Source organism: Oncorhynchus keta, chromosome 29 (genome assembly GCF_023373465.1).
Source record: "Oncorhynchus keta strain PuntledgeMale-10-30-2019 chromosome 29, Oket_V2, whole genome shotgun sequence".
In the NCBI taxonomy this organism is placed as follows: Eukaryota; Metazoa; Chordata; class Actinopteri; order Salmoniformes; family Salmonidae; genus Oncorhynchus; species Oncorhynchus keta.
The window spans coordinates 491,345-505,501 of NC_068449.1; the positions used below are offsets into that span (position 1 = coordinate 491,345).

The following is a 14,157-nucleotide window of genomic DNA, read 5'->3' on the forward strand; positions in this document are numbered from 1 at the left end:
ACGGACGCTACTACCTCCTCTCTCCAGTGGAACGGACGCTACTACCTCCTCTCTCCAGTGGAACGGACGCTACTACCTCCTCTCTCCAGCGGAACGGAGGCTACTACCTCCTCTGTTCAGTGGAACGGACGCTACTACATCCTCTCTCCAGGGAACGGACGCTACTACCTCCTCTCTCCAGCGGAACGGACGCTACTACCTCCTCTCTCCAGGGGAACGGACGCTACTACCTCCCTCTCTCCAGCGGAACGGACGCTACTACCTCCTCTGTTCAGTGGAACGGACGCTACTTCCTCCTCTCTCCAGTGGAACGGACGCTACTACCTCCTCTCTCCAGGGAACGGACGCTACTACCTCCTCTCTCCAGGGAACGGACGCTACTACCTCCTCTCTCCAGGGAACGTACGCTACTACCTCCTCTCTCCAGGGGAACGACGCTACTACCTTCTCTCTCCAGGGGAACGGAAGCTACTACCTCTCTCCAATGGAACGGAAGCTACTACCTCCTCTCTCCAGCGGAACAGACGCTACTACCTCCTCTCTCCAGTGGAACGGACGCTACTACCTCTCTCCAGGGGAACGGAAGCTACTACCTCTCTCCAATGGAACAGACGCTACTACCTCCTCTCTCCAGTGGAACGGACGCTACTACCTCCTCTCTCCAGAGGAACGGACGCTACTACCTCCTCTCTCCAGTGGAACGGACGCTACTACCTCCTCTCTCCAGGGAACGGACACTACTACCTCCTCTCTCCAGGGAACGGACGCTACTACCTCCTCTCTCCAGTGGAACGGACGCTACTACCTCCTCTCTCCAGGGGAACGGACGCTACTACCTCCTCTCTCCAGCGGAACGGACGCTACTACCTCCTCTCTCCAGCGGAACGGACGCTACTACCTCCTCTCTCCAGGGGAACGGACGCTACTACCTCCTCTCTCCAGGGGAACGGACGCTACTACCTCCTCTCTCCAGCGGAACGGAAGCTACTACCTCCTCTCTCCAGAGGAACGGACGCTACTACCTCCTCTCTCCAGAGGAACGGACGCTACTACCTCCTCTCTCCGGCGGAACGGACGCTACTACCTCCTCTCTCCAGGCGGAACGGACGCTACTACCTCCTCTCTCCGGCGGAACGGACGCTACTACCTCCTCTCTCCGGCGGAACGGACGCTACTACCTCCTCTCTCCAGTGGAACGGAAGCTACTACCTCCTCTCTCCAGCGGAACGGACGCTACTACCTCCTCTCTCCAGCGGAACGGACGCTACTACCTCCTCTCTCCAGCGGAACGGACGCTACTACCTCCTCTCTCCAGCGGAACGGACGCTACTACCTCCTCTCTCCGGCGGAACGGACGCTACTACCTCCTCTCTCCGGCGGAACGGACGCTACTACCTCCTCTCTCCAGCGGAACGGACGCTACTACCTCCTCTCTCCAGTGGAACGGACGCTACTACCTCCTCTCTCGGGCGGAACGGACGCTACTACCTCCTCTCTCTCCGGCGGAACGGACGCTACTACCTCCTCTCTCTCCGGCGGAACGGACGCTACTACCCTCTCTCTCTCCGGCGGAACGGACGCTACTACCTCCTCTCTCCAGTGGAACGGACGCTACTACCTCCTCTCTCCAGTGGAACGGACGCTACTACCTCCTCTCTCCAGTGGAACGGACGCTACTACCTCCTCTCTCCAGTGGAACGGACGCTACTCCCTCCTCTCCAGTGGAACGGACGCTACTACCTCCTCTCTCCAGTGGAACGGACGCTACTACCTCCTCTCTCCAGTGGAACGGACGCTACTACCTCCTCTCTCCAGTGGAACGGACGCTACTACCTCTCTCTGTCCAGTGGAACGGACGCTACTACCTCCTCTCTCCAGGGGAACGGACGCTACTACCTCCTCTCTCCAGTGGAACGGACGCTACTACCTCCTCTCTCCAGTGGAACGGACGCTACTACCTCCTCTCTCCAGTGGAACGGACGCTACTACCTCCTCTCTCCAGTGGAACGGACGCTACTACCTCCTCTCTCCAGTGGAACGGACGCTACTACCTCCTCTCTCCAGTGGAACGGACGCTACTACCTCCTCTCTCCAGTGGAACGGACGCTACTACCTCCTCTCTCCAGTGGAACGGACGCTACTACCTCCTCTCTCCAGTGGAACGGACGCTACTACCTCCTCTCTCCAGTGGAACGGACGCTACTACCTCCTCTCTCCAGAGGAACGGACGCTACTACCTCCTCTCTCCAGTGGAACGGACGCTACTACCTCCTCTCTCCAGTGGAACGGACGCTACTACCTCCTCTCTCCAGTGGAACGGACGCTACTACCTCCTCTCTCCAGTGGAACGGACGCTACTACCTCCTCTCTCCAGTGGAACGGACGCTACTACCTCCTCTCTCCAGTGGAACGGACGCTACTACCTCCTCTCTCCAGTGGAACGGACGCTACTACCTCCTCTCTCCAGTGGAACGGACGCTACTACCTCCTCTCTCCAGTGGAACGGACGCTACTACCTCCTCTCTCCAGTGGAACGGACGCTACTACCTCCTCTCTCCAGTGGAACGGACGCTACTACCTCCTCTTTCTTCTCTCTCTTCTTCTTGCGGGGCTGGTTGTCTCCGTCCTGAGAAGGGGCGTTGAGCTCACTGCCGTACTCCCGGATCAACCCCTCGATGGCCCCCTTCACTATCTGGTCACGGCGCTTTGTGTCTTCATCAAGATCCTCCTCCTCCTCCTCTTCCTCTTCCTTGAGCCCTTCCTCTGACATGGCTCCCTATGAGACAGAAACAGAAAGCGGAGACGGAGGTTCTTATTATGAATTCCCATGTCTAATGGATATGATATTTACCTTGGCTGTAAATGGAGTCATAGGTTGTATCCCGAGTGGCGCAGCGGTCTAAAGCACTCCATCTCAGTGCTAGAGATGTCCCTACAGACATCCTGGTTCAAATCCAGGCCGTGATTGGGAGTCGCATAGGGCGGCACACAATTGGCCCAGCGTCGTCCGGTGGTAGGCCGTCATTGTAAATAAGAATGTGTTCTTAACTGACTTGCCTTGTTAAATAAAAGGTTAAATTTAAAATTCTATTAAATCTGAGTCTGTCCTTCATCGCCTCTCATGATAGACAGGACATAGGTCTACTGATCACCACGTGTGTGTGCGTATGTGCGTGCGTGCGTGTGTTCACCCCGTTGGCGTTCCTCTTCCTAGCCTTCCATTCTTCAAGCTGGGCCTTGGTCTTAGCATCCACCTTGACCAGCAGCTTCTTGTCTCCCAGCAACAGCTCATGTAGCAGACGCAGGGAACGCAGGGTGGACTCTGGCTCCTTGTACTCACAGAAACCAAACGCTACAGAGACACAGACAGAGAGGAAGGGAGCAAGGGAGAAAGAGAGCGCGATAGAGAGAGGAAGGGAGCGAGGGAGATAGAGAGCGCGATAGAGAGGGGAAAGGAGCAAGGGAGAAAGAGAGAGGAAGGGAGCGAGGGAGAAAGAGAGCGCGATAGAGAGGGGAAGTGAGCGAGGGAGGAAGAGAGAGGAAGGGAGCGAGGGAGAAAGAGAGCGCGATAGAGAGGGGAAGTGAGCGAGGGAGGAAGAGAGCGCGATAGAGAGGGGAAGTGAGCGAGGGCGATAGAGAGCGCGATAGAGAGGGGAAGGTAGTGAGGGAGATAGAGAGGGTGATAGAGAGGGGAAGGGAGTGAGGGAGATAGAGAGGGCGATAGAGAGAGGAAGGGAGTGAGGGAGATAGAGAGCGCGATAGAGAGGGGAAGGGAGTGAGGGAGATAGAGAGCGCGATAGAGAGAGGAAGGGAGCGAGGGAGATAGAGAGTGAGAGAGAGAGGGGGAGGGGAAGATGGAGACAGAGAGAGAGAGGGGGAGGAAGATGGAGACAGAGAGAGAGAGGGGGAGAGGAAGATGGAGACAGAGAGAGAGAGGGGGAGGGAAGATGGAGACAGAGAGGGGAAGTGGAGACAGAGAGAGAGAGGGGAGGGGAAGATGGAGACAGAGAGAGAGAGGGGGAGGGGAAGATGGAGACAGAGAGAGAGAGGGGGAGGGAAGATGGAGACAGAGAGAGAGAGAGGGGGAGGGGAAGATGGAGACAGAGAGAGAGAGGGGGAGGGGAAGATGGAGACAGAGAGAGAGAGGGGAGGGGAAGATGGAGACAGAGAGAGGGGGGTGGAGACAGAGAGAGAGAGAGGGGGGGGGAAGATGGAGACAGAGAGAGAGGGGAGGGGAAGATGGAGACAGAGAGAGAGAGAGGGGGGAGGGGAAGATGGAGACAGAGAGAGAGAGAGGGGGGAGGGGAAGATGGAGACAGAGAGAGAGAGAGGGGGGGAGGGGAAGATGGGAGACAGAGAGAGAGAGAGGGGGAGGGGAAGATGGGAGACAGAGAGAGAGAGACGGGGAAGATGGAGACAGAGAGAGAGAGACGGGGAAGATGGAGACAGAGAGAGAGAGAGAGACAGGGAAGATGTCAGTAATGTTACAAACAGAGAGTGGTTACTAGTGAACGCTCAGGTGAGGAAAAGACAGGACAAGAGTTAGTACCGAGCTGACAGAGAAAGACAAACTCTGTTCTCTTTAAAATCTTATTTTGAATAAATGAACTGTGATTTACATCCGCGATCAAAAAGAAAAGTGCATTTGTTTCTAAAAACCCATCTGTTGTACAGAACTAGAGCCAACTCCTTAACATGAAGCTGGTGGTCTCATCACCTCACTATGTAAACTGTCATCATGAGGCTGGTCAACCATGACATTCTAGAGACGTGGCGGTAACAACACGCTAACAACACGGGCTTGGAGGTAACAACACGGTAACAACACAGGCTTGGCGGTAACAACACGGGCTTGGCGGTAACAACACGGTAACAACATGGTAACAACACGGGCTTGGAGGTAACAACATGGTAACAACACGGGCTTGGAGGTAACAACACGGTAACAACACGGTAACAACACGGGCTTGGAGGTAACAACACGGTAACATGGTAACAACACGGTAACAACATGGTAACAACACGGGCTTGGAGGTAACAACACGGTAACAACATGGTAACACGGGCTTGGAGGTAACAACACGGTAACAACACGGGCTTGGAGGTAACAACACGGGCTTGGAGGTAACAACACGGGATTGGAGGTAACAAACATGGTAACAACACGGGCTTGGAGGTAACAACACGGTAACAACATGGTAACAACACGGGCTTGGAGGTAACAACACGGTAACAACACGGTAACAACACGGACTTGGAGGTAACAACACGGTAACAACATGGTAACACCACGGGCTTGGAGGTAACAACACGGTAACAACACGGTAACAACACGGGCTTGGAGGTAACAACACAGTAACAACATGGTAACAACATGGTAACAACACGGGCTTGGAGGTAACAACACGGGCTTGGAGGTAACAACACGGTAACAACACGGGCTTGGAGGTAACAACACGGTAACAACATGGTAACAACACGGGCTTGGAGGTAACAACACGGTAACAACATGGTAACACGGGCTTGGAGGTAACAACACGGTAACAACACGGGCTTGGAGGTAACAACATGGGCTTGGCAGTAACAACACGGGCTTGGAGGTAACAACACAGGCTTGGAGGTAACAACATGGGCTTGGCAGTAACAACACGGGCTTGGAGGTAACAACACGGGCTTGGAGGTAACAACACGGTAACAACACGGTAACAACACGGGCTTGGAGGTAACAACACGGGCTTGGCAGTAACAACACGGGCTTGGCAGTAACAACACGGGCTTGGCAGTAACAACACGGTAACAACACGGGCTTGGCAGTAACAACACGGTAACAACACGGGCTTGGCAGTAACAACACGGTAACAACACGGGCTTGGCAGTAACAACACGGTAACAACACGGGCTTGGAGGTAACAACACGGTAACAACACGGGCTTGGCAGTAACAACACGGGCTTGGCAGTAACAACACGGGCTTGGCAGTAACAACACGGGCTTGGCAGTAACAACACGGTAACAACACGGGCTTGGAGGTAACAACACGGTAACAACACGGTAACAACACGGGCTTGGCAGTAACAACACGGTAACAACACAGGCTTGGAGGTAACAACACGGTAACAACACGGTAACAACATGGGCTTGGAGGTAACAACACGGGCTTGGCGGTAACAACACGGTAACAACACGGGCTTGGAGGTAACAACATGGGCTTGGAGGTAACAACACGGGCTTGGAGGTAACAACACGGGCTTGGCGGTAACAACACGGGCTTGGTGGTAACAACACGGAAACAACACGGTAACAACACGGGCTTGGCGGTAACAACACGGGCTTGGAGGTAACAACACGGTAACAACACAGTAACAACACGGGCTTGGAGGTAACAACATGGGCTTGGCAGTAACAACACGGGCTTGGCAGTAACAACACGGGCTTGGCAGTAACAACACGGTAACAACACGGTAACAACACGGGCTTGGCAGTAACAACACGGTAACAACACGGTAACAACACGGTAACAACACGGTAACAACACGGTAACAACACAGTAACAACACAGTAACAACACAGTAACAACACGGGCTTGGAGGTAACAACACGGTAACAACACGGTAACAACACGGTAACAACACGGGCTTGGAGGTAACAACACGGGCTTGGAGGTAACAACACGGGCTTGGAGGTAACAACACGGGCTTGGCGGTAACAACACGGTAACAACACGGGCTTGGCGGTAACAACACGGGCTTGGCGGTAACAACACGGGCTTGGCGGTAACAACACGGGCTTGGCAGTAACAACACGGGCTTGGCAGTAACAACACGGTAACAACACGGGCTTGGCGGTAACAACACGGTAACAACACGGTAACAACACGGGCTTGGAGGTAACAACACTGTAACAACACGGGCTTGGAGGTAACAACACGGGCTTTGAGGTAACAACACGGGCTTGGAGGTAACAACACGGGCTTGGAGGTAACAACACGGTAACAACACGGGCTTGGAGGTAACAACACGGTAACAACACGGGCTTGGAGGTAACAACACGGTAACAACACGGGCTTGGAGGTAACAACACGGTAACAACACGGGCTTGGAGGTAACAAAACGGGCTTGGAGGTAACAACACGGGCTTGGAGGTAACAACACGGTAACAACACGGGCTTGGCAGTAACAACACGGTAACAACACGGTAACAACACAGGCTTGGAGGTAACAACACGGTAACAACACGGTAACAACATGGGCTTGGAGGTAACAACACGGTAACAACACGGGCTTGGAGGTAACAACATGGGCTTGGAGGTAACAACACGGGCTTGGCAGTAACAACACGGTAACAACACGGGCTTGGAGGTAACAACACGGTAACAACACGGGCTTGGCAGTAACAACACGGTAACAACACGGTAACAACACAGGCTTGGAGGTAACAACACGGTAACAACACGGGCTTGGCGGTAACAACACGGTAATAACACGGTAACAACACGGGCTTGGAGGTAACAACACGGTAACAACACGGGCTTGGAGGTAACAACACGGGCTTGGAGGTAACAACACGGGCTTGGAGGTAACAACACGGGCTTGGAGGTAACAACACGGGCTTGGAGGTAACAACACGGTAACAACACGGGCTTGGAGGTAACAACACGGTAACAACACGGGCTTGGAGGTAACAACACGGTAACAACACGGGCTTGGAGGTAACAACACGGTAACAACACGGGCTTGGAGGTAACAACACGGTAACAACACGGGCTTGGAGGTAACAAAACGGGCTTGGAGGTAACAACACGGGCTTGGAGGTAACAACACGGTAACAACACGGTAACAACACGGGCTTGGAGGTAACAACACAGTAACAACACGGTAACAACACGGTAACAACACAGGCTTGGAGGTAACAACACGGTAACAACACGGTAACAACACGGGCTTGGAGGTAACAACACGGTAACAACACGGTAACAACATGGGCTTGGAGGTAACAACACGGGCTTGGCAGTAACAACACGGTAACAACACGGGCTTGGAGGTAACAACACGGGCTTGGCGGTAACAACACGGTAACAACACGGGCTTGGCGGTAACAACACGGTAACAACACGGTAACAACACGGGCTTGGCGGTAACAACACGGGCTTGGAGGTAACAACACAGTAACAACACGGGCTTGGAGGTAACAACACGGGCTTGGAGGTAACAACACGGGCTTGGCAGTAACAACACGGTAACAACACGGGCTTGGCAGTAACAACACGGTAAAAACACGGGCTTGGAGGTAACAACACGGTAACAACACAGTAACAACACAGTAACAACACAGTAACAACACGGGCTTGGAGGTAACAACACGGGCTTGGAGGTAACAACACGGGCTTGGCAGTAACAACACGGTAACAACACGGTAACAACACGGGCTTGGCAGTAACAACACGGTAAAAACACGGGCTTGGAGGTAACAACACGGTAACAACACAGTAACAACACAGTAACAACACGGGCTTGGAGGTAACAACACAGTAACAACACGGGCTTGGAGGTAACAACACGGTAACAACACGGTAACAACACGGGCTTGGGGGTAACAACACGGTAACAACACGGTAACAACACGGGCTTGGAGGTAACAACACGGGCTTGGAGGTAACAACACGGGCTTGGAGGTAACAACACGGGCTTGGCGGTAACAACACGGGCTTGGCGGTAACAACACGGTAACAACACGGGCTTGGAGGTAACAACACGGTAACAACATGGGCTTGGAGGTAACAACACGGGCTTGGCAGTAACAACACGGGCTTGGCAGTAACAACACGGTAACAACACGGTAACAACACGGGCTTGGCGGTAACAACACGGTAACAACACGGGCTTGGAGGTAACAACACGGTAACAACACGGTAACAACACAGGCTTGGGGTAACAACACGGTAACAACACGGTAACAACACGGGCTTGGAGGTAACAACACGGGCTTGGAGGTAACAACACGGGCTTGGAGGTAACAACACGGGCTTGGAGGTAACAACACGGGCTTGGCAGTAACAACACGGGCTTGGCGGTAACAACACGGTAACAACACGGGCTTGGAGGTAACAACACGGTAACAAGACGGGCTTGGAGGTAACAACACGGGCTTGGAGGTAACAACACGGTAACAACACGGGCTTGGAGGTAACACGGTAACAACACGGGCTTGGAGGTAACAACACGGTAACAACACGGTAACAACACGGACTTGGAGGTAACAACACGGTAACAACACGGGCTTGGAGGTAACAACACGGGCTTGGAGGTAACAACACGGTAACAACACGGTAACACCACGGGCTTGGCGGTAAAAACACGGTAACAACACGGTAACAACACGGTAACAACACGGGCTTGGCGGTAACAACACAGGCTTGGAGGTAACAACATGGGCTTGGAGGTAACAACACGGTACCAACACGGGCTTGGAGGTAACAACACGGTAACAACACGGTAACAACATGGGCTTGGAGGTAACAACACGGCCTTGGCAGTAACAACACGGCCTTGGCGGTAACAACACGGTAACAACACGGTAACAACACGGTAACAACACGGGCTTGGCGGTAACAACACGGGCTTGGCGGTAACAACACGGTAACAACACGGTAACAACACGGTAACAACACGGGCTTGGCGGTAACAACACGGTAACAACACGGGCTTGGAGGTAACAACACGGGCTTGGAGGTAACAACATGGGCTTGGAGGTAACAACACGGTAACAACACGGGCTTGGAGGTAACAACACGGGCTTGGAGGTAACAACATGGGCTTGGAGGTAACAACATGGGCTTGGAGGTAACAACACGGGCTTGGCGGTAACAACACGGTAACAACACGGGCTTGGAGGTAACAACACGGGCTTGGAGGTAACAACACGGTAACAACACGGGCTTGGCGGTAACAACACGGTAACAACACGGGCTTGGAGGTAACAACACTAACAACACGGGCTTGGCAGTAACAACACGGTAACAACACGGGCTTGGAGGTAACAACACGGGCTTGGCAGTAACAACACGGTAACAACACGGGCTTGGAGGTAACAACACTAACAACACGGGCTTGGCAGTAACAACACGGTAACAACAAGGAACAAGGAAAGAAGGGAAAGTATAGTAGAAGTATTGTACCTGTTTTGTTTTTACCTTGCAGTTTCCCAGAAGCCCCTTGGACTCTCTTCCAGCTCAGGACCAGGCCACATTTCTACAGGATGGAGGAAAGGAGGGGACCTCATCTGAGACTAAACACCAATGTCAGAGTGATCCATCATCATTCAATCACATTACTTAATATATTATGCCTTTTCTATGTAAAACAGTTGACAAAGTGTTTTACATTTTAACACGGACCAGAACCCCAAAGAACAGGCAGAAGAAAAGTGCCCAAAGGAAAAATAAAACGCAAGAAGAACCAGAACCACAAACTAGAAATGGTTCATACATTGCGTGCAGTAATATGACTGAAACTTCTATAGATCTCAGATGGATTGTCTGGGGTCAAAGTTAACCTGCCCTTTCGTGTCAGAAAGTCATAACCATCATGTTTTTAGGGAAAGAGGATCCTTTTGTACATTTTGCGAGTTTAACCAATTCCAGTTCCTTTGCTGAAGGGCTCCGGGGGATTTTTCTCTAGTCTATAATGATTTGATTTTATTTATTATGCCGACATCTTCGAAACTTATCATTTTCACCTCTAAAAATGAGCCCAATAACATATTGGTAAAAATTATTTTTAAATATTGGACCATGGATATGGGGCTCCCGAGTGGCGCAGGGGTCTAAAGCACTCCGTCTCAGTGCTAGAGGTGCAACTATAGACATCCTGGTTCGAATCCAGGCTGTATCACAACCGGCCGTGATCGGGAATCCCATAGGGCTGCGCACAATTGGCAAAGCGTCGTCCGGGTTTGGCCAGTGTAGGGTGTCATTGTAAATAAGAATTTTCTCTTAACCAACTTGCCTAATTAAATAAAGGTTAAATTAAATTAAAATAATATAGCCCAGGGTTCTCCAATCTTGTACCTGGAGAGCTACCGTTCTGTAGGTTTTTGCTCCAACCCTAATCTAGTGCACCTGATTCTAATAATTAGCTGGTTGATAAGATTAATCAGGTGTGTAACAACTGGGGTTGGCCCGAAAACCTACACGAGGGTCTCTCTCCAGGAACAGGGTTGGAGAGCCCTGGACTAGATAGATGTCAACCTACAGGAGGGTATCTCTCCAGGAACAGGGTTGGAGAGCCCTGGACTAGATAGATGTAAACCTACAGGAGGGTATCTCTCCAGGGACAGGGTTGGAGAGCCCTGGACTAGATAGATGTAAACCTACAGGAGGGTATCTCTCCAGAAACAGGGTTGGAGAGCCCTGGACTAGATAGATGTAAACTTACAGGAGGGTATCTCTCCAGGGACAGGGTTGGCTCTTGCAACTTCAATGCGCCTCGATAGGAATATTTATCTGGCATTGAACAAGTCGACTAAGTAAACAGGCCAACTATTCTATAGGGTTGTCCCCCCTCTGTGTGATCTCAAAAAACGACCTCTCCAGAATCCATGTGACTGAGAACTTTAACCCCCCTGTTGTGTGTGTGAGACTTGGTTAAGCTGAACAAAAGTATTTCTACATAAAATTCCAACCCGTGTTTCCAATCCCAGGCTTGCTTACCGCTAGCAGCTGTCTGACCAGCATGTCTGAAGCCTTCTCGGAGATGTTCCCTACAAACACTGTAGTGGTGGGACCACTGCCCCCCTCCTGGTTCTCCTTGGCTCTGACCGGGTTCAGCTCTTTCCTCTGAGCAGGAGGCTTCTGGACCATAGACACTGTGGTAGGAACCAGGACCTGCAATACAACACAATAAACACAATAAACACATTAGGAAATAGCCAGCTAGTGTGATGAACGTATACCTGTGTGTGTGTGTGTGTGTGTGTGTGTGTGTGTGTGTGTGTGTGTGTGTGTGTGTGTGTGTGTGTGTGTGTGTGTGTGTGTGTGTGTGTGTGTATAACAGTTCAAGCTCACCGTAGGTGCAGAGGTCATTATCCCCATGTGGACTGGAATCATGGGCGTACCTGGAAGAAAACCGAGACACATCATCATAATCTATCACCTTCAAACTCTCCACTCGGTAGAGCTGAATATCAATATCCCTTAAAGTGGACGAAGAATGTTCTGATATTTAATTAAATATTAATATATGCCATTTAGCAGACGCTTTTATCCAAAGCGACTTACAGTCATGTGTGCATACATTCTACGTATGGGTGGTCCCGGGAATCGAACCCACTACCCTGGCGTTACAAACGCCATGCTCTACCAACTGAGCTACAGAAGGACCAAATATGTTTGCTAATATGGGTGATTGTTAATCGGACAATTGATGAAGGGCGGCAGGGTAGCCTAGTGGTTAGAGCGTTGGACTAGTAACCGGAGGGTTGCAAGTTCAAACCCCCGAGCTGACAAGGTACAAATATGTCGTTCTGCCCCTGAACAGGCAGTTACAGTCACTGTTCCTCGGCCGTCATTGAAAATAAGAATTTGTTCTTAACTGACTTGCCAAGTTAAATAAAAGGTAACATAAAAATGACTACAACAAACTAGTTGTTTGAAATATCTTTTTTTTTTTTTTACTGTGGTCCACAATAATGTTATAAACGTTCGTTGTCGCATAAATTCAGGCATTTTTTTTGCGATATGGATATTTGCTCTACTAGACTTTAACCCACCTGCTGGGACTCCCTGGGGGAACCCTGCGAAGTGGGGAGGGCGAATCCCGGGGGGCAACTGGGGGAGGCGGTTCAGGTGAGGGGGGTACGACATCTTGGGAGGTGGAGTGACCTGGGGGAACAAGAAGAGACGCACAGGTTTAGGGACTACCATGGGGGTGGGTACCCATGGATAGATTCTGGCCTGCGGGGACAAACTAGCTAGGCTGGCTATACCGGTTAGCTTAGGTTACTGCTATCCTTAGGTATTTGGTTAGCCTACACAACCTAAAAAAAAAAAAGCCATTCATTTAAACATTCCACACAAGTTAAAATTATATATACTGGCTGGTTAGCTAATCAATGTAACAACATTGATTTCACATTCCCTGCTGGCTGGTAGATATCACCGCTACCACGCAAGTTAGCTAGCTAGCTAACGTTATGGACTATTTACTAAAATACTTTAGTGTTAACATACCTGAAAACAGGCGTCGTGCACACAATGTACTCTTGTAATCAACGTATTATATCTGTTTTCATATAAGTCAGTCTACATTACTATATGAACGATATTTGACCGGTCTTTCAATAGCTAACTTGCTAGCTACGTTATGCCTCTTAACGAGGACCTGTGTTTTTTTGCAATGCATTATGGGATATGGGCCATTGAAACATAAATTAAAAAGTGTACAAATTTTCAACACTTGAGGGCGACAGGGTTACATACCGGTCCAAAATATCCCTGTTTATTATAGTACGGTACCCTGGCCCGTATACTACCGTTTTGGTGTTTTTTTTCTTCATGTTTTTGCTCCATTAACATGTCAACAGAACAGACACAAACCACTGTGTTTAGGTGATGAGAAGCTGTACCCAAGGGCAACGCTCTGTTACATTATGTTCTTCAATATCAACAACACAATTCATCTAAATTATTGTATTTCCACAACATATAACAATGGTTGACTTTTACTGTATAGCCCATAATAAAAATATACCTATTTTATATTTTAATAAGCACCCCCCCACACAAAAAAATAAAAATAAAACACAGGCTTATTGAAAGAGCAAATTGGTATATGGTGAATCGGTCGCACTCCACTGCAAAGTAAACAGAGGGTACAGACTGATATCTAATATGTTTTTCACAATTATGGAAAGCAGACATCGAGGTCAAGCAACATGTTTGTCAACCGCAGTTTGCTGTGTTGGTGGAAATTTCCGCCCCTGCGAAATTGCGGAATCAATGGGTGCGTTTCAGAAACACAAGACACTCCTTCGGAACAAACCCATCTATCGGACTCATCTCATTGGCTTGTGCGAAGGTGTGGCATGTGGTATTGACGCACGTTCCCCAATGAGGTTTGTCCTGTGTAGGCAGGCCGTCATTGTAAATAATAATTTGTTCTTA

General features: G+C 50.6%; 1 protein-coding gene across 1 annotated transcript in view; it reads right to left on the reverse strand.

Moving 5' to 3' along the window:
• The window catches only part of LOC118379070 (RNA-binding protein 25-like), a 48,865-nt gene extending 35,464 nt beyond the window's left edge, over positions 1–13,401 (reverse strand). Inside the window, exons 1-7 of the mRNA XM_052485415.1 lie at positions 13,225–13,401; positions 12,765–12,876; positions 12,061–12,110; positions 11,707–11,880; positions 10,189–10,246; positions 3,192–3,352; positions 2,540–2,776 (exon numbers count right to left, since the gene is read on the reverse strand). Coding sequence (XP_052341375.1) covers positions 2,540–2,776; positions 3,192–3,352; positions 10,189–10,246; positions 11,707–11,880; positions 12,061–12,110; positions 12,765–12,858 — 774 coding nt within the window. The 5' untranslated portion in view covers positions 12,859–12,876; positions 13,225–13,401. The remainder of the gene's footprint in view (positions 1–2,539; positions 2,777–3,191; positions 3,353–10,188; positions 10,247–11,706; positions 11,881–12,060; positions 12,111–12,764; positions 12,877–13,224) is intronic.
• Positions 13,402–14,157: the final 756 nt, after the last annotated feature.